Genomic DNA, 25,774 nt, shown 5'->3' on the forward strand with positions numbered 1-25,774 from the left:
CTAATATTTCTAGGCAGGTAAGGTCATCTACTAAGGGACATGTACTAGCAAAAGGTGTTTGGTACACCTCTCTTCTCTCTGCATTAACTCTTCCAAACCTCCTAAAGGCTGACTTAGTTCCACAAGCCTTTTTTTTTTCTTCGCATGATCTATCACTTTGCTGAATTCTTTCCTAATGCTTTTAGAAAGCAGAATCCATCTGCCAGTTCAAGGGGTTGTTGGTGGGAGCCCGCAATGGCTGAGGAACAGTAACCTCAAGTTCGTGCTTCCGTGAGGGTAAGGTTAAGTGTCGTCCTGCCTGGAGGCTCCTGTTTGGATTAAAAAAACAAATAAAACCACCACAACCCTGCAACTCACCATTTTGTGGTCATTTCAGACTTATGTATTCTTTAAGAAGCCAGGCTGTACAAGTTCCTGACACAGAATTAGTTTTCCTTTATAGGGAGAATGGCCTCTTTTTTTTTTTTTTTTCTCCCTTTGACAAACTGCTTCTTCTCTGACACACTGCTTTGTGACATGGATTTTGGAGCACCCAGTCTCCACTGTGTAATTTGCTAACATGGCCAAAATAATTAAGAAAAATCTTAAAGAACATTTATTGTAAGATATCAACTCTGGCCACGAGGAATCGAGTAAGTACTCAACTGTCCCCACAGGTACAGTCAGGACTTGTGTAGCCTTTTCCCTTTTCCACCCACTATAAATTTGCTTCTCTTAGTTTGAGGAAATCAGGCCAGCTCAAATTAGGCTTCCAAATCAAACCTCATTAGGGTCTACAGCTTAAGACTCGTTAAAGTTTACAACAGGCTTCCTGCGTTTTATTCAAACAGTTAAAAATAAGGCAGCTGAGTCTTTGAATCTCTATGTTAAAATCTTACATGTATATACACATCAAAATGTTGATCTGAGAGCTGTTCTTAGGGAAGGGGAGGCTAATACCATGAAAACAGAGATAACAGGAAAGAAACAGGAAAAAAAAGAGTGGGGATTCATTCAGGGCTAGCCTAAAGCTATGTAGAAATATTAGGCAGTAATTGGACAGCACCACAAGGCTGGTGGCCCCAACTGTCTACTCTATCAGCCTCACATTTCAACTATCAAAGTCATTAATAGGTTGGATTATAAAGGCTGGTGACTTCTCTTAAATGCTTTACTTAAAATACGCAAGTTGCATTTAATGTTTTCTACTTCCCTGTTATGACCATAACAACAGAGATTAGTTTATTAGATTAGTGAGTTAATCTGATAGCTCAGTGGCCGAGCGAATAACATATAAGACAGATTAATTTCAGAGTATGACAGAATATGACAGTGATGAATAGTGGGAAACAGAAGGCAGAATAAGGTGGTGAGGTCTAAGGCTTATGAGTGCTTCAAGGGGCAAACTTTTATCTAGAATGTTCATCTAAAATCTTAGAAGTTTTGATGTAATAAAAGATTTTGCAGTGATACTTTACTTACAGTTTGATAAACACCAACATGCATATATATACAAATACTCTACCCTGTTACCAAGCCAAGAAAAGGTACCTATAACTCACTTCTTTCTGTGACAGACGTGTATGCAACCTTAGGTCACTCTTTCTGGGATGTCAATTGTCTGCCCTGATTCTGGGACAACAGGAAGTCTGATATTTAAAATAAGGAAAACTCTATCTTAGCTGCTGCACTGACCTCCAGCTCTGCTTTTTCCTCTTTCTAGCGCCATCCTCAGATTACTGACTCTCTTCACTTAGCAGAAGTACCACCCTGGGTGGCCTATTTCTGATGAAGGTCAACTACTTTTTGGCTTCAGTAGAATAGTCTCATCTGTGTCTAATTCCCTAATAAGGTCAGTAAGTTCAGGGTGAAGACGTGAGTGTTGAAAGCCCAGGAAGACGGACTAGAAGAGATGTTCTGTAGCTTCTGAAAGTTCTCCTTACACAGAGTTATGCACGTCAGGCACTGGCCTACATAATGTGACTTCAGAGGCACTGAGTTAGTCTTCCCTGGTCTACTGAACCACATTAGATGTTCTAGAGAGAAGCTGGAGATAAAGTGGAGAACAGAGTGGGGAACAATGTACAGGAAGTAGAGGCTGAAGCCACAAAGGCAAACCCTGCCTGGAGAGAGTCCTGCTAATCAGACTCGCCTACAATGGAAAGCAATTACAGCCAGTTTCTTTGAAAGGCCAGCCTGGGCTCTGCCAGTGACATTAAATCCTTAGTGCATTTCCATCTCATTGACCCAGGGGGCCTCAAGCTCTGAGATCAATACCTTAGGAACAAAGCTGGTGCCAGACAGTGTTGGGAAGAAGGCTGAATTCCAACTGAGATGAAACATGTAAGAAAGCTTTTTTGATAATGCCTGGTCCTGTTTACTCTCTGCCATTAAGTGATATATGATGATCCCTCAGCAGCCCTGAGTGTTATTCAATCACCAGGCAACAGACTACACAGCATTTGAACTTAGAAGCGTTTGCTCTCCTTGTCCCAGTGCATCAGCCTCTTGCCAAAATGATTCTAGTTAATAAACAATGTTGAGAAGGTAAGCCTGTAAAGCCATGATATGGCTGCATAAATACCATCTCTTCCCCTTTGAGAGCCTGAGGGTTTTATCTGTTGTAAGGATACTGTTAATTCAGCGCTAGTCTGGCTCCCTTGGACCTCAGTTCTCAATCCTCGGAGACGTTCCTGGATAAGAGAGCAGATCAGCCAGCAAAGTTCCTCTGGAAACTGATTTCAGTGTTTATTAGGCAATTCTAGATGGGTCTCTTTTTCTTAACTATGTCGTTGCCAACTCTGTGTACTAACATCAACAGCAGTACTAGTGGTATTTACAATAAAATCCTCTTGGGAATGGCATACAATTCATAGAAGAGACTCAGACCCAGGGTTTTTAAAAAAAATCTTGTGCCCCCAAATGCTGACAGCAGAAGACTCCTGCTGCCTATCCAATTAGCCACAGGACTTAGTTAAGGAACACCTGAAAGGTCTATTACTGTAAAGAGAGGGGAAGACAAAGAACATCCCCTGACCACTTTCTCTGTACTCTGTGCTAGTCTAGGCATTACACGACATGACCTCAATTCTCAACAGCTCTAGGAATTATTACTCCTTTTATGTAGATGAGAAAACTGTCTCAGAAACATTATGTAATTTCCCAAAGGCCACAGTTCCTAGAAGAGGTAGGATTTAATTAAGCAGGTCATCTGACTCTAACGTTTATGTTCTTTCCACTACAGCATGTTTCTTTAAAAAGTTTCCCTCTTAGGGAAGACAGCACAAAATTTACTGCCTGGCTTAATATCGTCATCAGAATCTGGAACTGATCTTCTAATGAGTCGGCATGAAGTAGGCCGAGCAGCACGCCCACAAGCACAGGTGTCTCTAACAGGACCTGGTGAAGAACATGCCCCGCGAGTAATAATAAAATCCCAGCACGGTCAGAGACGGTCAGCCTCTCTGATGACTCACAGCGGAAGGCCCAGGCAAACCTGGCCTATCTTCTTTCTGAGCCAGAATAAGCTCTGCGTTTGTCAGCTATGTTGTTGGTGTCTTCTTTGTTTCCAGGAAATCAGGACTATACCTGCTTTTGAAAACATCAACTTTATTAAAGGAATAATTCTTTCAAAAAGGAGTGTGGAAGAGTAGAAAGCACACCTCACTAGGATGCTAGATATCTAGGTTCTATCCAAGAGAGTGGGAAATAGTTTCATATCGAGTCTGGTTTGTTGAGCATAGTTTCATATCGAGTCTGGTTTGTTGAGCTGAGAAAGATTAAGTCAGGATCAAGCTCATCAGGAAAGAGTGCTGGGGTAAATCAGTGACGTCTGCCACGGGTGCAGGATAGGGGAGCGGTGGTACACACAGCACATTTGCCATTCCTCTTTTAACTCCTCTTCCTTTCTCCCACCTGTTAACCTTATGGCTTTTCACAAGTGCTTCAGCATTTTAAGGCCTTTATAGTAAAATAGGGATAATGACACTTTATTTATCTAAAGGTAAGAGTGGCTAAATCAGCTGATCTCCTCAAGTCTTTTTCAGCTATAAGGTGTAAGATTCCATTTTCCACTGTAAAGCTTAGCATCAGCTGGGCTCTAATGGGGTCAGTCACTGGTGACTTTAACAACGGCATGGCTTTTAAAAGGGCACTCACAATTTTAAAACAATTCTGCTCTAAGTCAAAGAGGTGAACAATCTATCAATTCTTTCTGAAGAATACTGAGGAAGTCTGTCAAATGGTTAAATTAATTACAGCCTGGGGACTTCCCTGGTGGCGCAGTGGTTAAGAATTCGCCTGCCAATGCAGGGGACACGGGTTCAAGCCCTGGTCCGGGAAGATCCCACATGCTGCAGACCAACTAAGCCTGTGCACCACAACTAATGAGCCTGTACTCTAGAGCCTGCAAGCCACAGCTACTGAGCCTGTGCTCCACAACAAGAGAAGCCACCGCGATGAGAAGCCCGCGCACCGCAACGAAGAGTAGCCCCTACTCGCCGCAACTAGAGAAAGCCCGCATGCAGCAACGAAGACCCAATGCAGCCAAAAATAAATAAATTAATTAAAAAAAATTAATTATAGCCTGTGAACCCTAGTGGAATCAGACAAAATTGTTTAGAAAAATATAGGAATGTAGGGAGCATTCTAAACATCTATGCAGATTTTGAGTCTTAAGGAAATAATATTGTGAGAAAATAAACTTCATTATAGCTTTGTCTTCAGAAGAAACAGAGATGATGTTTCCTTTATGTGAAATGTTCAATGAAGAACACTTCTCACTGTTTTCAATACCCATGCTCCATGCAATAAATACAAAATAGGCTCACAAATTGCTTATTACAGGTCTATGGCTTACCTGGGATCACAGAGAAATTTGGTTTTCTCTCCTTCTTCTCTCCAGATAAGCCATTCTCGAAAAGAAGGATGCACAAACATACGAGTCATGTCTCTGCGCTTGATTAGGAACATGGAGAGGTTCTCCATTCTCTGCTGAAAATCCTCCCATTCTAGCGTGCCTTCAATGCTGCCAGCATTGATGGCTTGGAAGATGTGTTCATCAGTCAGTGGGTGGAGAGAGGCCACTGCCACATTCAGGAGAGGCATCACCCGGTCAAAGGAAGACTGGGTTGGGAACTTCATATTGCACTGGAGTAAGTAAACCTCAGAGAGCGAAACAGGAACTACTTTGTAGCTAGAGCTCTTTAACACTAGATAGCCTTTCTCTATGAGGTCAAATGTGAGTTTCAGGTATAGATAGGACCCTTGACTGAGTGTCTTGAGATGAGAACTGAGTTTGCCAAATGTAGTATTGTCCATTTTGCCATTAAGTGAAATGTTATTCTGGATCTCTGAGCTGCTGTGTATCCGGTGCAGGATGTAAGCCTGCAGGTCCTGGTCTATGGCTTCATTCTCTTCTAGTCGATCCAAAAAAATCCTATGGAAAGGCAGCAGCTTGGTAATTTCCTAAAACAGATGGAGAGAGAGAGAGAGAGAGAGAGAGAGAGAGAGAGAGAGAAAGACCTTCAGTTTCCCCTAACTCTTGTGATAAACTACGAGGTCCACAAATTTATTCTGAACTTCTGAGTGGTCAAAGAAAAGAGGGAAATACGATCGAGTATTAGTGTCCATAGATTAAGACATATTAGTTGCACAGGAGGGACACTTTTCCTAATATTGAGACTTAAAATAACTTTTATGGGTCTTCATAAAGGGCACTTTAGGAGTGATTTAATGGTCAATATCCTAAATAACACTCACTCCTAAAATAGAAAAGAGAATGCCATATAACTTTTGTTGTAATTTTTCTCAGTGTAAACCATAGCATAATGTCAAAGTACAACTCACTAAGATAAATGTAAAAGGACTTAAAGAATGTCATATAAAAATGTGACCTTCTATCCTGCCTGATAAAATGACTTTATTTTAATGTAGGTTCTTTGGAGATGCCTTAGCCCAAAGGAACACTTCTAATAGTGGGAAGCTTGGTACCTTGGTGATCTGCTTGGAAATTACATTGGGGGAAGGTGACAGGGCTTTGTGGTGACTCTCATGCTCTGGAATCCATCTTTACTTATCTGCTTATAGACTTTGCTCCTGTAAGTATCCATTCCCTCTCCTGCATTAATTTCCTCTTCTCTTCTCTTTCTGTCTTGTCTCCACAGAGACATGTGACTCCATATTCCTCCCTCCAACTACTATATCTCTGTTCCCATGTTTAGCAAAACCTAACAGAAAAGTTTTCTCTACTTACTGTATTTCATTCCTCCCTTCCCATTCTCTCCTCCATTTGTTGCAATCGGGCTTCAATCCCGTCACTTCACTGAAATGGTCCTGTCAAGATGATCAGCAATCTTCATCTTGCCAAATCCAATAACCAAGTTTCATTTCTCATCCTCCTCAACCTCTCAGCAGTATCTGACACAGGTGAACACATCTTTCTTCTCGAGTCCCCTCCTGCAGCTTTTGCTTCCACAGCATGCTCCCCTCATTTTCCTCTTAGCACACTGGTTACTCCTACCCAGCCTTTTTGGCTGGCTCCTCTCTCATTTCTCAGTCCAGCCAGGGCTCACGTCTCCATTCTTTCCTCTTATCTGGCCACCCTCACTCCCTAGAATAGTTGGGTCCCATGGTTCTAAATATCATCTATATGTGGATGATGTCTAATTTCATATTTCCAGCTTAGTCATTTCTTCTGAGCTCTCATCTTATATCTCCATCTACTCAACAACGACACTTGGATGTTTCATAGACAAACTTAATGTGATCAAATCAGAACTACTAAAATTTGCCCCCACCACAAAACCTCCGCATGTCAATAAATGGTATTACCACTGACCCTACCACCAAATCGTAGGAACTATCTATGATCCTTCTCTTTTCCTCAAACCAGCATCTACCTAGTTGCTCACCAAAACCCCACAATTCATCCTTGAATCTTCTCTCTTGCTCATTCCCACATCCAGCCCATCATCAAGTCCTTTTGATTCTTCTTCAAAATATACTCCAAATATGACCACTTCAGAGGGTCTCCACTGTTCCCACTCTAGTCTAAGCCACCATCACCTTTCACCTGTACTTCTGCTTCCATTCTTGATCCCCTACATATTATTATCTACACAGCCAGCAGCCAAAGAAGGTAAATCAGATGTTATCACTTTACAAGGCTCCTTGGAGAGGCCTTTCCTATCTGCCCTATCTAAAATATCTGTCATCCTCATTTATCCCTTTACTCTGTTATATTTGTCTTCATAGCACTAACACTACCTAAATTTTTAATATATGTCCATTTTTTACTTTATTATTTGTGTTCCTCACTAGAATACAAGCTTTATGAGGGCAGGGGTATTGTCTGTCTTGTTCACCATTGTATCCTCAGCTCTTAGAAAGAGCCTTTTATACTTGAAGTACGTAAAAAATGTTTGTGGAAATAATGAATGATCAATTACGAGGGTTCATTTTTAAAGACCTAGGAATTGTTTCATTGTCAGCTAAATAATTTTAAAAAGTTATTGGTTGAAGTGAATGAAGTATCTGGGAAGTTATTGCAGGTCTTGATCTATGAAGACATTGACATTTGGACTTTGTGTGTATAATACTTTTCCTGTTCTTTGGCACAGCTGAAAAATTAAAGTCACATGGTCTACCAAGTCATACTTAAAACATCTTTTGAGATTGCGCACGGCATTATATAAAAATATAAATGAAGGAAAAAAACCAAAACAAACAAAAATTATATAAATGAAGATATCTCCTAAGTACGTACTTAGTAAAACTAGTCAGAGATTGTGTTCCTGGAAGTTTCTTTTATTCATCTTTCATCTTTAACAAGCTACTGACCAATAATGGCGGATTACATAATTTTTAGTTGTAAAGATGCATTTATGTTGATTCATTCAAATTACTTTGAGATTTTAATAACAAACATCTGCAAGTTGGTGGTCAGGATCAGAAGTACAGTCTCTGATCAAAGAAGGCAGATTGACCTATATTGGTCAATCTACAGGAAAAATACTAAATGCCTGGGAGAGGGGAAAAGGAGGGCACCGAGACTATTTTCTGTATATTAACAACTGTTTTAAGGGAGTTGCATCAAAATAGTGGGATGGGTGTATAATATGCAAAATTTTAATGTTCTTTAAAAGAGGCTATGGTTAGGGGAAAAAAAGTTGAGAAACCCTGTTTCAAACCAAGTGTGAATATGTAAAGAATGGAAAATACCAACTCAGCTATACTGTGAATGGCAGAGAAGGGGGAGTCATTTATCCTTAGCACATATGTCTTTACAGGCACAGTTCCAACATTCCTAGTCATTCTTCTAGGCCATAAACTGAGTGATCAGTGAGTGAGCAGGGAAGGTAATTAAAAAAAACTCTTATCTCCCAGTTGCAGTAAATTTAATATAAAGTCTTAATATTGCCAATATTTCTTAGAAAAAGAAATATATAGAAGAAAGTCCATCTTCATGCTATAGAAAGTTGAGAAACAGAGGGAAGAACTAGAAAATCTGACTCTACACTGTACACTGAACTGGATTTTGCCTGGCATTAAATGATAAAAAACATAAAATAAAAGTCAAACAGTGAATTAGAGTGTTACAGGATCTATTTGCTTTGCTATACTCATGACAAAGTCTAGAAAAGTGGACTTTCTTTTCATGCTTTTTTGAGGGACACTTTATCAAAACTTACTCAGAGCAATGGAAATGGGAATTTGAGCTAAGAGAGTAGTATACAGAGAATGCTCTCTCTAGATTGTATCTCTTACTCTCAAAATATGCTCGTTGGGAATTACTCTTGCTAGCGCTCTAGGACATGGTAGAGATTTAGAAAAGCTCATCACTAAGGGTACAAGGACCTAGAACTTTTTCACTTTAAGCACTCTCCAAGGGAAATAATTTATGGTCCAAAAGCAAACAAACACATACCTGTAAACTGGTCCTAACTGTTACAATTAGTTTGAGCCAGGAAGGAAATTTTCCAATCATTTTACTCAGAAATGATACAATTGTATCCCCATAATCCGGTTTGTGAAATTCTGCTTCATTTAATCCATCAATTAAGATGATGAAATCTTCATCTGGGATTTTTCTCTCTGAGATAGAAAGAAACAAATTACTTAATAATTACCAAGTGGATAAGTGAGTTCTTTCTGGGTCTTTGATCACATATCTCTTTGGAAGAAAAAATTAGAAAAGGTCTGCTGTGTGTTGTGTTTAGTGAATGCAGGGCACATAATTTATTATAAAGACATGGAATAATTCATTTAGTGAGTTCATTTTGTTTTTTACCAGGTATGAATGTGTTTGTCACATAAATAATATATAAAGCATATGTATCATCATCATCATTTCCCCCGTGTTATCAGTTGTGAGACAGCCTGAGCATTGCATTTATGAGAATTTTCACATGTAAATTTATTTTTCTCTCATACCTGAAAAAGCTGGAAAGAATGTTTTTCTCCCCCTCCGCCCCCCCCCCCCCTGAATCTGACAGCATTAAAGAGAACAGTATCACATGTTCTTTTGGGAATTTCAAAAAAAAAAAAAAAAAAAAAGGTTTTATTTGGAGTCCACAGCAGTATATAAGACTATATGTGAATACGTAGTAGGAAGGAAGGGATGGAGGAACAGAGAAAAGGAATCCCAACCAACAGACAGATCTACACTAGGCAGGCTGGATTCCAAGATCTTACAGAATCAGCAGCTTCCAAGATTATACCTAAAGCAGCTTCAAGGAGACCAGACCCTTACATGATCTTCCCAGGGGAGCAGGCAGGAGTCATGTAGGAAAGACAAATATCTTTTGTTTCCCTTTCCTGCCTGGAGTCTATACTACCCTAAATTGACAAAATCAGTTTATCGTTAGGGCTAGGCTGTAGAAGACTTGGTAAGATTTCAGGTTTCCACTCCCATTAAATGCTTACTGATTCTTAAACAATACTGAACAATTAGAGATTAAAAAAATCCCCTGGCTGAATGAACATTTCAGTATAAATGAATTGCAAATAACAAGTAAAAGTTCCTAGTTGGTAGGACCTTACAGGGTCTGAAGAAAGGAAAGCAGGGGAAGAGAGAAAGAAGTCACTGGATGCCTGAAACAGGAAATAGGTTATATCTGAAGAGGAAAAAGAAAGTGAAGCTGGGGACAGAAGGAAAACTCTGAGCAACTCTGTACCACACTGGCTCTTTTAGCTTTTGAAAGAGTCAAGACTAATTGAAACTCTACATATTTTTGTTTCACATTTGAAAATACGCAGATTTTTTGCATGATTAATAAAACTTTATATTTCCCCTCTAAAGTACAAGCTTTACATAAAGGAGTTTAATTTCAATAGCCTAGGTACTATAAATTAGTTCTCAAATTATAAAGAGTTTCAACTATTACTTTCATCTGGTGACTTTAGGAAGAGAAATGAACTATGGATTTCAGCTCTCTAACTGTTAACAATGATTATTAATGAAATGGCATTCTAGATGATATAGGGCTAAGAAAACACATTACTCCTTTAGGGAGTCCAAAGAACTCCGGAAGAGAGAGGAGTTGCTTGGAACTAACTGGGATTTACCCACACAAATGGGGGCTCTTAAGTTCTTGATTTTGAGGACCTTGGCTCCCTTTAGCATACTTGTGTCTTTAATTCCCATAGAGGAATTTTCTAATTGCATTCTGCTTGGCAATATACTAGAGCTATCCTTTGTCACTGAGTAGAACCTTAAAGTATCATGAAAAACGTTGACTCTCATTTTTTAAAGAAAAATATATAATTTGAAATCTAGCTCCTGAATCTAAATTGAAAGTGTTTTCAACTGAACTTTCCTGGAAAGAAAACTCCAGCTACCTTTAAAAAATTCCCTATTTTAAAAACTACTGTGATAAAATTTATATATGATTAATACAATTAATTGTGAAGATCTTAACTGTACACTTTGGTGAGTTTTGACAAACATGTATACTCATGTAACTAACATCCTGATCAAAGTAGAGAACATCTCCATCATTCCAGAGAGGTTCATTCCCAGTTCTCAATAGGCAACCACTGTTCTGATTCATATCACCATAGACTATACTTGCTTCTTATGCTTGATATAATGTTTCTGAGATTCATTTATGTTGTTGAGGGTATTATTAGTTTGTTCCTTTCTACTACTAAGAAGAATACTAAGAATTTAATACTAAGATTTCATTTAATATCCATCGAATGAATATACAATTTGTTTATGTATTCTTTTGTTGAAGGACCTTCGGTTGTTTCCAGTTTTTAACTACTATGAATAAAGTCAATACAAACATTTTTGTATGAGTCTTTTTGTAGACATATGTTTTCATTTCTTTTGGGTAAATACATAGGAATAGAATTGCTTGGTCATAAGGCAGATTTATCTTTAACTTTATAAGGAACTGCCAAATAGTTTTCCAAAGTAGTTGTACCATTTTAAACTCCCACCGGTAAAGTGTGAGGGTTCCAGCTGCTTACCATCCTCACCAACATCTGATGTTCAACTTTAAAAATTTTAACCACTGTAGTGGGAGTAAAGTGGTGTCTCATTGTGATTTTAATTTGCATTTCCCTGATGACTAATGATGGCAAACACCTTTCTATGTGCTGGCAGCCTATTTGAATACCTTCTTTTGTGAAGCATCTAAATCTTTTGTCCATTTAAGAATTGGATTATTTATCTTTTCATCAATGATTTATAGAAATTCTTTAGATACTATGGATACAAGTGCTTTGTCACACATGTACACAGAGTGAATTATTTTCTCTCCTTTTGTGATTTGCTTTTCCTTTTTCTTAGTGTATCTTATGTTGAGCAGACATTTAACATTTTGATGAAGTCCAATTTATTAATTTTTTCCTACATGGTTAATGATTTTTAGGACCTAAGAAATCTTTACCTACCCCAAGGTTGTGAAGATATTCTAAGTTTTTTCTCTTAGCTTTAGAGATTTAGCTTTTATATTTTGGACCATGATCTATCTTGAATTTATTTTTGCGCACCTATGGTGTGAGGTAAGGATTAAGATTCATTTTTTCTCCATACATGTATCCAGTTGTTGTAGCATCATTTGATGACAAAAATTCTCTTTTCCAAATTGTCTTGGCATCTTTGAGGAAGGTCAACTGACTCCATATGTGTGGATTTCCTTTTAGATTTTCCATTCTGTTCCACTGATCTATTTATCTATCCTTGTGGGAATACCACCCTGTCAGTGGAGTGCTAGAGCCAGCTCAAGCTGGTTCATGGGAGCTGATTGCTAAATTTCTTATGGTCAAATCAGGCCCCCACCCCTGGACTGACTGTTAAACATTTACTAACATATTACTGCCTGTCATGATTTCTATAGCTTTATATTAAATCTTGAAACCAGGTACTGTTGGTCTTCCAGTACTGTTGGTCTTCCAATTTTTTTCTTTTTTAAGATTGTTTTGGCTATTCACAGTCCTTTGAATTTCTGAAAGTTGTCAATTAAAAAAAAAAAATCCTGCTGGGATTTTGATTGTTATGTTGAATCTACAGACCAGTTTGGGGAAAAACTCCAATCTACAAACATGGCGTATCTCTTCCATTTACTAAGTTCTTTAATTTCACTCTGCATGTTTTGTAGTTCTCACTGTGGAAGTCTTACACATCTTTTGTTAAATTTATTCTTAAGCATTTTGATTCCATAGAAAACGGTATTTGCTCCAGTTATCTACTGCTGCATCAAACAGAGTTACTCAAATGGCTGGGAAACGGAATCATCTGCAACAAAAACTCACATGTTTGGTGTCAGGGCCAGAATGACTTGATGACTAGAACAGTCAACTGGAACACTTAATATACGGCTGCTCCATGTGGTTTGTACTTCCTCAAAGCAGGGTAAACTCAGAGTAGTCAGTTTTTTGACATGGCAATGCGTACCCCCAAAAGCAAGTGTTTCAGTGAACAAGATGGAAGCAGCATGACCATTTATGACCTAGCCGCAGATATCACATAGCATCATTTTGTAGTATTTTATTGGTTGAAGCAGCCACAAGTCTGCTAAGATGCAAGGGAAGGAGACACAGACCCTACCTCTGGATGGGAGGAATGTCAAAGATTTTGCAGCCACGTTTTAAAACTGCCACACTACTTTTTTTTTTTTTTTAAATGGCTGTGTTGGGTCTTTGTTTCTGTGTGAAGGCTTTCTCTAGTTGTGGCAAGCGGGGGCCACTCTTCATCGCGGTGCGCGGGCCTCTCACTATCGCGGCCTCTCTTGTTGCGGAGCACAGGCTCCAGATGCGCAGGCTCAGTAATTGTGGCTCACGGGCTTAGTTGCTCCGCGGCATGTGGGATCTTCCCAGACCAGGGCTCGAACCCGTGTCCGCTGCATTGGCAGGCAGACTCTCAACCACTGTGCCACCAGGGAAGCCCCTGCCACACTACTTTTTAAATTTCAGTTTTCAGTTGTTTGCTGCTAGTATAGAAATACAACAGATACTGCATATTAACCATATAGACTGTAGCTCCACCTATGTTAATTCTCGTAGGCTTTTTTTTTCTTTTGTAGATTCCTTGGAGTGTTCTAGGTAAACAATCACATCTGCAAATAAAGACAGTTTTACTTCTTCCTTTCCAATCTTTACACTATTTGCTTGTTTGTTTTCTTATTGTGCTAGCGTGGACCACACATGGAATGTCGAATGTAAGTCGCCTTGCTCCTGACAATAGGGGAAATGTATTTAATATTTCATTGTTACCTGCATGTGTTTTGGAATTGTCCTTTATGAGACTAAGTTTTCTTCTATTCTTAGTGTGCAGAAAGTTTTTATTGTTAATTGTAATGTTTTTTGTTAAATGTTTTTCTGCATTTGTTGAGATTATAGATATATATTTATATAAAGACATATAGATTTTCTCATTTATTCTGTTAATATTATGAACTACAGTGATTAACTTCCAAATGTAAACTAACATTGCATTCCTGGTCAAGTAAAACTAATTTTGCTATTAGTGTGTTTCAGGATTTTGCTATTATGGTTATGAGGAAAACATGTCTGTAATTTTCTTTTCTTATAAAGTCCTTATCATATTTTGCTTTCAGCATTAATGCTTGTCTAATAAAACAAATTGAGAAATGTTCTCTTTTCCTTTATTTTCTGAAAACATTTGCGTAAGATTCATATTATTTCTTCTTTAAATGTTGGATACAATTCATTAGTAAAAACCATCTGAGCCTGGAGTTTTTTTTTGGAGGTTTTTTTTTTTCCTTTTAACTTACAAATTAAATAGATAAGAGCTAGTCAGATTTTCTCTTTCCTCTTGAGTCACTTTTGGTTAAGTTGTGTTTTTTATAGAATTTGCCCAATTTAAGTTGTTGAATTTATTGTTATATAGTTGTTCATAATAATCCCTTATTTTTCTTTTTATGTCTGTAGGAACTGTAGTGATAGCTCCTCTTTCATGCCTGATGTGTTTCCCTCTCATTTTCTTGATCAGTCTTCCTAGGGGTTTGTTTATTCATTTTAACTATTAATCTTTTTCTATTTCACTGACGGCTGCTCTTGCTTTTCATTATTTCCTTCTTTCTGCTTACTCTGGGTTTATTTTCCTCATTTTTTTCTAGTTTATTAAGTCATAAACTTTTTTTTTTTTTTTTAAATTATCTATTTATTTATTTATTTATTTATGGCTGTGTTGGGTCTTCGTTTCTGTACGAGGGCTTCCTCTAGTTGCGGCAAGTGGGGGCCACTCCTCATCGCGGTGCGCGGGCCTCTTACCATCGCGGCCTCTCCTGTTGCGGAGCACAGGCTCCAGACGCGCAGGCTCAGCAATTGTGGCTCACGGGCCTAGTTGCTCCATGGCATGTGGGATCTTCCCAGACCAGGGCTCGAACCCGTGTCCCCTGCATTGGCAGGCAGATTCTCAACCACTGCGCTACCAGGGAAGCCCCAATTAAGTCATAAACTTAACCACTGATTTAACGTATTACTCAGTTTGAAATATTCTATAATTCCCTTTGTGATTTCTTCTTTCTCTTATGGGTTGTTTAGAAGTGCACTGCTAAATTCCTACATATTTAGGGATTTTATGTGTATTGATTTCTAATTTAATTCCATTATGTCAGAGAACATTTTCTGTAAGATTTTAATTTTTTGAAAATTTCAGACTTATTTTATGGCCCAGAATAAGGTCCATATGCACTTGAAAAGAATGTATATTGTGCAGTTATTGGGTAGTGTTCTATAAATGTCAGTTGGATCAAATTGGTTGACAGTGTTGTTAAAATCTTCTATATATTTACTAATTTTTGTCTACTTGTTCTAACAGTTACTGAGAGAGACGTGTTAAAATTTCCAACTATGATTGAGTATTTGTCTATTTAGCTCTTAGGTTCTATTAGTTTTTGATTCATGTATTTTGAACCTCCATTATTAGGTTCATACACATTTAGGATTACTTTATCTTCTGATAAATTAGTCTTCTTATGTTTATCAAATGCCCCTCTGATAATACTCCTAGTCTTGAAGTCTACTCTGCCTCACATTAATAGACCCACTCCAGCCTTCTTATGCTCCATGTTTATAGAGTATATTATTTTTCTATCCTTTCATTTTCAATCTGTGTCTTTAAATAACCTCTCCTACAGACAGCATATGGTTGGGTCTTGTTTTTTATCCAGTCTGACAGTTTCTGCCTTTTGATAGAAGTATTTGGTCAATTTAAATTTAATGTAATTATTGATATGGTTGATTTTAATCTCTCATCTTGTTGTTACATACTAAAAAAATTATTCTGTTCTTTCTTTCCAGGCTTCTTTTGGATTAATCAAATAATTTTTAGTATTTCATTAATTTTATAAATTGTGTTTCCAGTTATTGCTCATGATGGTGATTTTGTTTTAAGGGTAAGAACATGGGAATTTTATAGAATAATTAAATTCACTCAGAACAACATTTACCCATGGGGATATCTAAAGCTGGTTATGGAGACCTAAATGAGAAGTAAATATATCTAGTAGCAAAATTAAAAAACACATGAATTATGGTTGCAAATCCAGAGCTGAGTCTACATGCATTTGGATATTCTCCTTGAATTAGCCTTAAGATGTAGATCCTTGTATCACTGACTTTCCTTCAAGGTACCCCTACATGTGAGCAATTTCTATGTTCACTTATTTGTTCAAAATTTATTTCCTGAAATGCCTACTATGTCCAAGGTAAGGTAATCACTATGAAGGATAAAAGTTGAATAAGAAAAGATTCCTAACTTCAAAAGCGTACAATTTAGTCAAAGGAATAAGTACAGAAATAACTAATTCTTATAAAGCACAAAGTATAATATCTGACATATAATAGATGTTCAATAAATGTTAGTAATAAAAATTTAAGTTCTTATTATACATACAGTAATGTATGAAGTACCATAAGTGAGATATAAAAAAGAAAAACCTATTGTCAATTTGGAAGGATACTGTAACTTACTGGAGAGGGCAGGTGGATCAGCAGGTATTTCATGAATGAGGTGGGATTTAAGGTGGTCCTTGAAAGATGGGTAGGATTCTGACAGGCAGAGATGTGAGGAGAAGGTATATCAAGAAAAGGAAACAATGAACAAATGTATGGAGGCAGGGAAATGGAGGGGAGTATTTAAGGATTAGTGGATACTTTGGTTTACATGTAAACACAGGGTTCATAAGGGTAAAAGTAGATAATAAGGCTGGAAAGTAGGTTGGATCCAGGCCATTAAGGACCTTAAATGATAGGTTAAGGAGCTGGAAGTTAATTCAGTGAGGTAATAGGGAAGCACTGGAGGTTTCTGAACAGGGAAATTCAGTGATCAGAGCAATGCTTTACGAAGCTTTATCTGGAAGCAGTACATAAGTCTAGAAGACTGGAGAGACTGGGCAGAGACTACCCACCAGGTATGCCATTAATGGGTTAGAGGTGAGCCTAAAAATGAATTCCTTCAGCCCTCAGGGCTTCGGGGGATTTGTGCAGCTGTAGCCTCAGGGCCGGCCATGTCCAGCCATGAAGAGGCATGATTTTTTATCCCAATGTGCTATACAAATTTTAATAATTTTCCAAGTATGTTATGATGTGAAAGAAGCACTAGACCAGAAAACCAGAGAAGACCAGGAAGGGTAGCAACACAGATGTGATATCATGGGCAGCTGAACAGCCTTCAGGGTAACAGTGGTAGGAACGACTTTGAGATTAATGGATGTGAGAAACATCAGGAGGGCAGAATTAACAGGATTTAAAGATCGACTGAATGTACAGAGATTTCTCTTTAATTTTGCTCAAAATACTTGAGGAGAAATTCCAATGTTTAAAAAAGTCTAGGGTATGGTAAAGCTAATAGGTAGGTAGTAGAAGTACAGACAGAGGTCATCAGCATTGAGAAGAGAAACTCTGATATCCAAGTAACTGGCATGGAAGTTCACATAACTGAAGATAGAGGCCGGAAGAATGTAAATTCTTATAAGTATCTCCGAAATGCTTGAGAAAAGTATATAAGTCTCTCAGGAATAAACAGGATTGCTCAGCAATCTCATGCTTACTCAGGTCCTTTTCTTCGGCTTCCAGCACTGACAGACCATCAGGAAGGGGATGAGGCAGAGAGACCGGTGAAGGAGGAGATGGTTACATTTAGGTCACAGCCAACACTTGAGTTGCAGAGTTAAAACGGAGGAAAGGCATGAGGCATGAGAGGGAGATGGATCCCATTTCATTTCCCCCCACTTCTTAAAAGTATCTTAATACCTTTTAGTGGACAATTAAGTAATTTTTAGCATACACACAGTTATGCAACTCTGCATGCCATTTCATTTTACCTGACTGTGGAGTAATAAAAAAAAAATAGCAAATATAAAAACTGAGGCTGTTTCTAACCATAGAAACTCCATGGCACTGGGTTGGAGTCATGGCTTTACTGATTTATTTGAACTCCACGGAGGACTGGTAGCTCTAGTACCTTTAGTTCTAGAGAAATGCATTATATTTGGAAATAAGAATGAGAATTTTTACAAAGAAAGGAGGAAGTAGCAATTCCTGGAGGAATTTTTATTTTTTCAGGTAAAACCTTTTAGTTGTTAACTGCATCCTGTAGGAACATTTAGTTCTCGCAGTGTGATAAAAATAATCATTTCCATAGCATGACCCCAGGTGAACTTGGGCTCCAGAGCCTCCACCTTCCACCTGCTTTGCATCTCATCTGTACCTTTGTGGAGATTCTCCAGGGGCTCCAGCACTCCCCTCCGGAAGGAGGCCATGGGATCTTGAACACAGGACCGAAGGCTCAGCATGCTCTGTAGGTGAGGCTCCCGGAGAAGCTGCTCCCGATAGGCCGCCAGCTGCGGTGAGCGGCAGAGCAGGGCAGCAACATTGTGGACGAATTCCGGCACCAGGCAGGTGTAGGCATTATCTGCTTGGCAATAGTGATAGGCAACCACCTAAAACAGAAAGATGAGAACACAGGTTTATCAGTAGCAAGAGCAACGGTCATGGTTATTGTACAGTCATTCTCTAACACTGTCTTCTGTCTCCCCACTCCTCAACTTCTTCAAGTAAGAATAAAAGCTGCTAACTTCGAAACTGCCTGATTTATCTAAGATCAGAAATTTGACCCAATATTTCTCTTGTACATGTATGGTATCATAATTCGTAATTAAAATTTATAACTACAAATTGAGTTTTCCCTCTGGATTATAAGAAATAGGAAGCAGGCCTGAGAATAAAGATTTATATTAATCTCTCTAATATTTATTCAGCATAGAGTAGTAGAGGAAAGAGTCTGATATTGTAACAAAGCATTTAGGGATAAAATAACCAGAGAAATACCATATGTTAGACTCAACAAACATATGCTCCTAAGGCGTATTTTTAAAATTATTAAAAAATTATAATTTCATTATAAACAGTCTTATAAAAAATAAAATGACTCAGACTTAAGAATTATCACTAAGTATTTCCTGAGCACCCAGAGATAGAATCAGAATTAGATAACAGGAAGCAGAAAAGGAGTGAGATTTTCGTCAGATGCAGGTGTTAAATTCAAAGACCCTAGAAAATGTATGCATCTTAATACCATTCCTACAGTCTGGTCTGTCAGGCTGGAACCTGCAATTTTAAGCTCTGGTTTTTTTTGTTTGTTTGTTTGAATTTGCACAGGGTTCGCTCTATACCTTCTGGTTGTTCCCTTTGCCTCAAGGGCAAGTGCAGAGGGTGATTTTAATCTAGACCACTATGTTGGCTCAGTACTACCTACAAAAGTGATGGGATTGTGTAGATAACAGAAACTGCAGGGGAGAGTCAGTCTGAACGTATGGAAAGCATTGACATGGTGCTCAGAACATATAAGTGCACAGTAATGTTAGCCGAGGCCGCCACCACCATCATCATTGCCTTCCTTCTTTTCCTCTTCCATCACATCATCTCCATCAACATCACGGTCATCTGAATGTCAATATTATGACATAGTATGAGTGTGTTTCATGTTTGGTAATTGCAATCATTGTTGCTTTTGTTGTGGTCATCCATGTACAATGCTTGGTGTCAGTCTATTTATCTCTTGTAAAAATGAAATACGGTGTGTGTGTGTGAAAAAAAAAAATCACGGTCATCATCAAGGTTCTGTATACCCTCTCCTTCTCAGCTACTGGCTTTGTGCCTACAGGCATTTGAAATTTTCCCTAGGAGCATGCATAGATATACCACTGGGACCCCAGCTCCTCAATCATCTCTCAGAGAACAGTCATCCACAAAAGTATTCTGCTTTGAAATGACTCTTAATCTAGCTCTTTAACAAATGCTGGGGTTTCTCTGGTGGTGCAGTGGTTAGGAGTCCGCCTGCCAATGCAGGGGACACTGGTTCCAGCCCTGGTCTGCGAAGATCCCACATGCTGCGGAGCAACTAAGCTTGTGCACCACAACTACTGAACCTGTGCTCTAGAGCCCACGAGCTGCAACTACTGAGCCCGTGTGCCACAACTACTGAAGCCCATGCGCCTAGAGCCCGTGCTCCGCAACAAGAGAAGCCACCACAGGGAGAAGCCCGCGCACCGCAACGAAGAGTAGCCCCAGCTCGCCGCAAATAGAGAAAGCCTACGCGCAGCAACAAAGACCCAACGCAGCCAAAAATAAATAAATAAGTAAATAAATAAATTAAAACAAAACAAAATCCCAAATGCTGGAAATGTCACTTTTTAAAAAACGCCTGAAATTGTTCTCATTAAGCATTAAGAAAACTGAACAATACAAGAAATGTTACTACACATGTAAAGCTGAGGATAGGAATTGCTTGTGAGTGAAGCAATGATGTCTGAGCACAGTGTGGAACTGGCAATGAGGAGGTGTACTTAGAAATCTCCACTCCTTTCTGTAGACAGATTGATTACAGCTTTATTACCGACCTTAAGCACAACGTAAGGAACCCAAAGAGAAAACCTGGCAACAATCCATCTGTGCTCTCCATGAACAGTGAATGTCAATGGTTATGCCCACAAGGACACAAATCTCCACTTTATAAAAAGCAAACAGCAAACCTCTGAATCAATATGAACTTTCATCATATTTTACCTCAATTGATTTCACATTTCGAGGCAAAGCACAGCTGAGCAAATCAGCTGTAACTTACCCTTTACCTAAAGTAACGGGATAGGAGTTTGAAGATAAAAATTCTGAAATTTAGGAAGAGGGTTCTTTTACTGATTTCATTAAAAATCATCTGTGCTCTTGGCTGTATGAGGTTTTATCTAACAAAGATCATTGCTAAAGTTGCCCCTTCTGTGGCTGCCTTTCTTTAATTTAAAAAAATTTTAGGCATTCGAAATATAAAATCTCGAGTCCTCTGAAGAATTCAGGCAGAAAGACCATGCAACATCTTCATGAAATCTGTAGTTTGACTCAGAACTGACCATCTATTAGACATTTCAAAGCAGCTACATAGTATGTAAATGTACACACAATCTGTCAAAAACACTTTGTACTTCCCTAAATTGTCTACTGACACTATCTACAACTTTTCCTACATATACAAATAGGAAACAAGTCTGGGAATGCAGCTTTTTCCTGCATTCTCTCATTGTACTAGTGTTCAGTGATGGATAATAGATCACTCCCTACAGCTCTGAGGAAGTCATCACAGCCACCCATACTCAGTCACTACTATTCCAACTTCTTGGAAATGGTTCAGAATTAGTCCACCCTCAATAAATCAGTAGGTAAAACCTTTCTCCTTGGTGAACTCTTGTCTCTAACAATGACTTGTTGAAATTTCATTTTCAGCTATGTTTTTCTTATGTTATTTTTTTCCATCTCACATTTTCCTTATGTTAAATCTTTATACTTTTGATTAAAACAATTCTATCCAAAATATATCTTATATGACCAAAACTGTAGTAATTCTTTGAAGACGACGGCAAGTAACTTTTAGATTACTGCTGTGAGGGAAGAAAAAAAAGGCCAGGTTTGTAGACTATACAGACCAAAAAAAAACAAAAAACAAAAAAAACAAAAGAAGACTGGAGGTCAGTATCGCCTTGGGTATAAAGAGGTTTTGATTTAAAGCTATACACAAGAAATCATACAACTAAGCAAAATCCTCATCAAAGGCCTTAATCAAATGATTGAATGGCAGCAAACCTGTCAGGCTTGTGTTAAAAGTCCCAGGCCTTCACTCTTTAAAGATTCTTTTCTACTTCAAATGAATAATCTGTGACAGGATTAAGCTAATCTCACATAAAGAAAAGGCAGCTTTGAATATCTGGAACTCATTTGGACATAAAAATTTAATTTACATCATGACTGGCATTTGCATTACTTAAATTCTAATGTTACCACTGACCTTCCTTCAGGTCTGCTCTCATATTCTTATTCCCTGTCTCCTTCTCATCACTTCTTGAACGCCCTCACCACCACCTGACTGATTTCTGACTCAGCGCATCCCTTCCAACACTTCGGTTACTTTGGCTTTTCGTGTTTCTAGGGACCTGGAGGCTCAGTGTCAAAAACTACTTTCTCTGCCTTTTCTCCTGTCCCTCAACTCTGACTCTAATCCCCATCCTGGGGCTGGAAGCTAAGAATAGCTCCAGACTTGGGTTCGGCCTCAGTAATTTTCCAGCTTGGAGCTCTAACTTTTTTTTTGTCAGTAGGACTGTTATTTATTTTTAAAAACTTTTTATTTTGAGCTAATTTTAGACTTAAATGTTGCAAAAAGATGTGAGTTTCTGTATATCCCTTACCCAGCTTCCCTTAACATTTTATATAACCGTAGCATAATTATCAAAACCAGGAAATAACACTGGCACAACACTATTAACTAAAGGCAGTATTTGAATTTTGTCAGTTTTCCACTAATAACCTTTTTCTGTTCCAGCATTCTATCCAGGACCCCATGTTGCATTTAGTTGTCATTTCTCCTTAGACTCCTGTAGTCTGTAAGAGCTCCTCAGTCTTTGTCTTTCATGACCTTGACACTTTTGAAGAGTCCTGATCTGTTATTTTGTTGAACATCAGTCAACGTGGGTTTGTCTAATATTTTCCTCATATTCCAACTGAGACTTTTTGGCAAGAATACCGCAAAAACAATGTTGTGTCATTCTCAGTGCATCATGTCATGGGGTTCATGATGTTGACATGTCCTGTTACTGGTGATGCTGACCTTGATCGCTTGGCTAAGATAAAGGTTTCTTCTACGTTTCTCTACTGTAAAGTTACTATCTTACCCTTTGTAGCTAATAAATATCTTGGGGGAGATACTTTGAGAGAATGCAAATCCTATTTCTCCACAAATTTTTGCCCACTACTTTTAGTATCCATCAGTGGATGTTGTCTGCAACATTATTATTATTGTGATGTTGTACAACACGGTGACTATAGTTAACAATACTATGCTGTATAGTTGAAAATGGCTAAGAGAGTAGATCTTAAAAGTTCTCATCACAAGAAAAAATTCTGTAACTACGGGAGCTGATGGGTATTAACTAAACTTAGTGTGGTAATCGTTTCACAATATAGACACATATCAAATCATTATGCTGTACATCTTTAACTAATACAATGCTATATGTCAATTCTATCTCAATAAAACTGGGGGAAAAGCACTATGAGAGAGGAAATATAAGATATTGGTACAACATATCTAAGTAACTTAGAAGAGCCAGAGAAGGCTTCTTGAAAGTAAAACTTAAGCTGAGATCTAAAGGATGAGGTGGAGTGAACGGGCGCAGGAGTGTCCCAGGCAGAGGAAAGCAATACGTGCAAAGGCCCTCAGGCAAGACACAGCTTGACACTTTCAGGAAATCAGTTTTAGTGTGGCTACAGTGGAAGTGAGCTGGGAGTAGTAGGAGATAAGACAGAGCAGAGGTTTTCATCTGGGGTGGCTCTGCTCCCCACGGGACACTTGGCAACGTCTGGAGACAGCTTTGGTCATCACAACCGGGGGTGGGAAGATGCTACTGGATAGTGGGTAAAGGCCAAGGACACTCCTACACATACTACAATAAACAGGATGGCCCCAAACAAAGAATCCTCTGGCCCAAAATGTCAATGGTGCTGAGGCTGAGAAAACCTGAGCTAGATATAAAAGGTAAAAGCCCTTTATGCTAATACATGTGATGTTTCAAGAAGGGAGTGTGGATTCCATTTAAGGGCAAGGAGGAGCCATTGACAGGTTTTATGTACCAAGAACAAAAATACGTTTTAGAAAGATTACTCAGGCTTCAGTATAGAGAACAGACTACAATTTAGTCACTCATTTAACACATATTTCTGTGCAAGGCATTGTGCTAGGAGCTGGGGATAGAGTGGTGAACAATAATTTAAATACTGACCCATTCTGGTGGAGGAGACAGATAAAAAACACAAGATTGACAAAGGAATAAATAAGGTTGTTTCCCATATTCAGTATCCTGAATGTAGATGCAATCTGGGTCTCACTATAAAATTTCAGTGTTAATTTTTAGAGGAAAAAAGCCCTAGACACATTTTATAAAACATCATTTATAGGTTACTTGTTTAGTTCTGATCACATTTCTCCTAAAATGTAAATCTTTTAAAAAATACCCAACTGGAATACAAACCAAATCTTATACTTCACTGTTGTCATTTTTTGTTTTTCTCTCTCCATGTGTATATGTGTGGCTTAAGTCTCTGTATTATGCTCAACACACATGTGTGAACTGCTGAAACGATCACTTCTTTGGCTGATAGCTTTAACAGTAGCAGCAACAATCTCAGGAACCATATCACTTGACATCCTCCTGATTTAGTACAGAACTAGTCTCTTGGCAAGGATGACATTTCAGTTTTTTTTCTTTCATAGATTTCCTTCGGGGGAAAAAAACCTTTACTTTTTGTGTCTCTGTGACACTTCTTAAAATTAGCTGGTTTCTCTAATTAGCTTATTTCAGATGTATTAGCTTCTTAATCTAAGGACTAAGCTAGGGACAATTTACCTAATGTGACAAGAGCTTCTAGTTGCATAAAAACTTTTTTTAAAGACTTTTTTTGGATGTGGACTATTTTTAAAGTCTTTATTGAATCTGTTACAATATTGCTTCTGTTTCATATTTTGGTTTTTTGGCCGCAAGGTGTGTGGGATCTTAGCTCCTCAACCAGGGAAGCTAAGCTAAGCAAACCCGTACCCCCTGCATTGGAAGGTGAAGTCTTGACCACTGGACCACCAGGGAAGTCCTGCATAAAAACTTTTTGAAGAAGAATTTTAGGTCAGCAAAATTTCTGAAAGGTGCCCCTTCATTATGACTTCCTTACTTTAAAGCCGCATTCAATTATAGATAGATTTTCCAAAAGAACATTAAACAAAAATCCTTCCTGTCACACTACAGAGGCAGCACAGTGGTTAAAAGCATGGACTCTGGAGCCTGCCTGCCTCAGTTTAAATCTGGTTTCAAGTCACGTACTAGTTATCTCAGCAAGTTGTGTAACCTCAGAGCCTCTGTTTATCTGTAAAATGGGGAGAAGAAGAAGATTCACTTCATTGGGGTGAATACTGGCTCTGTATCCTAGCTCTGCCATTTACTAATAGTAAGACCTTGGGAAAATTAACTATCACTGAAGCACAGTTTCCTCATCTGTAAAATGGGGATGATAATGACCACCTCACAGGCTTAAGAATGAAGAAGTGAAATAACAAATATAATGTAAAAAGTACTAAGCTCAACACACATTAAGCCCTCAGTAAATGGAAGTCAGCCTCTCCTTGTCTGGAGAATTCTGCATGTATGATCACTTGGTGGCAACAGACCGAAAGCCTGGAAAATCTATGGTTGTTATAAAGTCACACACCCAGGAAAGGCCCCGAATGAGATCTTTGCACTGCTCTACTGTGATTATACTTCAGAACATGTAAGATTAACTGGAAATACATTTAAGAGATGTACACCTAGCAAAACCTGTTACTTCAAGTGGGAAGTGTTTCTTCAATAAATAAAATTGCTCTAAAGTTGTGACAAGAACTCTTCAATGTTCTCAATTATGAAGAAGCATAAGAAGCAGCAAGCATACTACGAAATACCAATGATAATTAATGATATACAAGAACCAACACTAAGAACTCTGGCTAGCAAATCAAGAAGTTTTTCAAGGATACTTTTAATTCTCATACATTAGCTTACTTTATCAAAATACTAACTGGTTTGAAAAGATAATTTCTGCTTACCAGTTTGTTACAGATGAGAAGTAAGATTGTTGGCTTCTGCTCTATGCTTCTACAGCACACACTTGCACTTGAACTGTGACCTGTGGCACAATTACTGGGATAATATTCAATTTTAATCTAAGGGGCCATTTGTTTTAGACTTTTTTTGTTTAG

At 38.3% G+C, this 25,774-nt stretch overlaps 1 protein-coding gene across 7 annotated transcripts in view; it reads right to left on the minus strand.

The window, feature by feature from the left end:
* Positions 1–25,774, minus strand: part of TANC2 (tetratricopeptide repeat, ankyrin repeat and coiled-coil containing 2) — a 358,004-nt gene that overhangs the window by 60,048 nt on the left and 272,182 nt on the right. For all 7 annotated transcript variants that reach the window (XM_059909100.1, XM_059909099.1, XM_059909098.1 and 4 more), the window contains 3 exons: positions 18,164–18,395; positions 8,906–9,072; positions 4,838–5,445 (listed from right to left, as the gene is read on the minus strand). In XM_059909100.1, coding sequence (XP_059765083.1) covers positions 4,838–5,445; positions 8,906–9,072; positions 18,164–18,395 — 1,007 coding nt within the window. The remainder of the gene's footprint in view (positions 1–4,837; positions 5,446–8,905; positions 9,073–18,163; positions 18,396–25,774) is intronic.

The sequence above is a fragment of the Balaenoptera ricei genome, chromosome 20 (genome assembly GCF_028023285.1).
Source record: "Balaenoptera ricei isolate mBalRic1 chromosome 20, mBalRic1.hap2, whole genome shotgun sequence".
NCBI classification, from domain to species: Eukaryota; Metazoa; Chordata; class Mammalia; order Artiodactyla; family Balaenopteridae; genus Balaenoptera; species Balaenoptera ricei.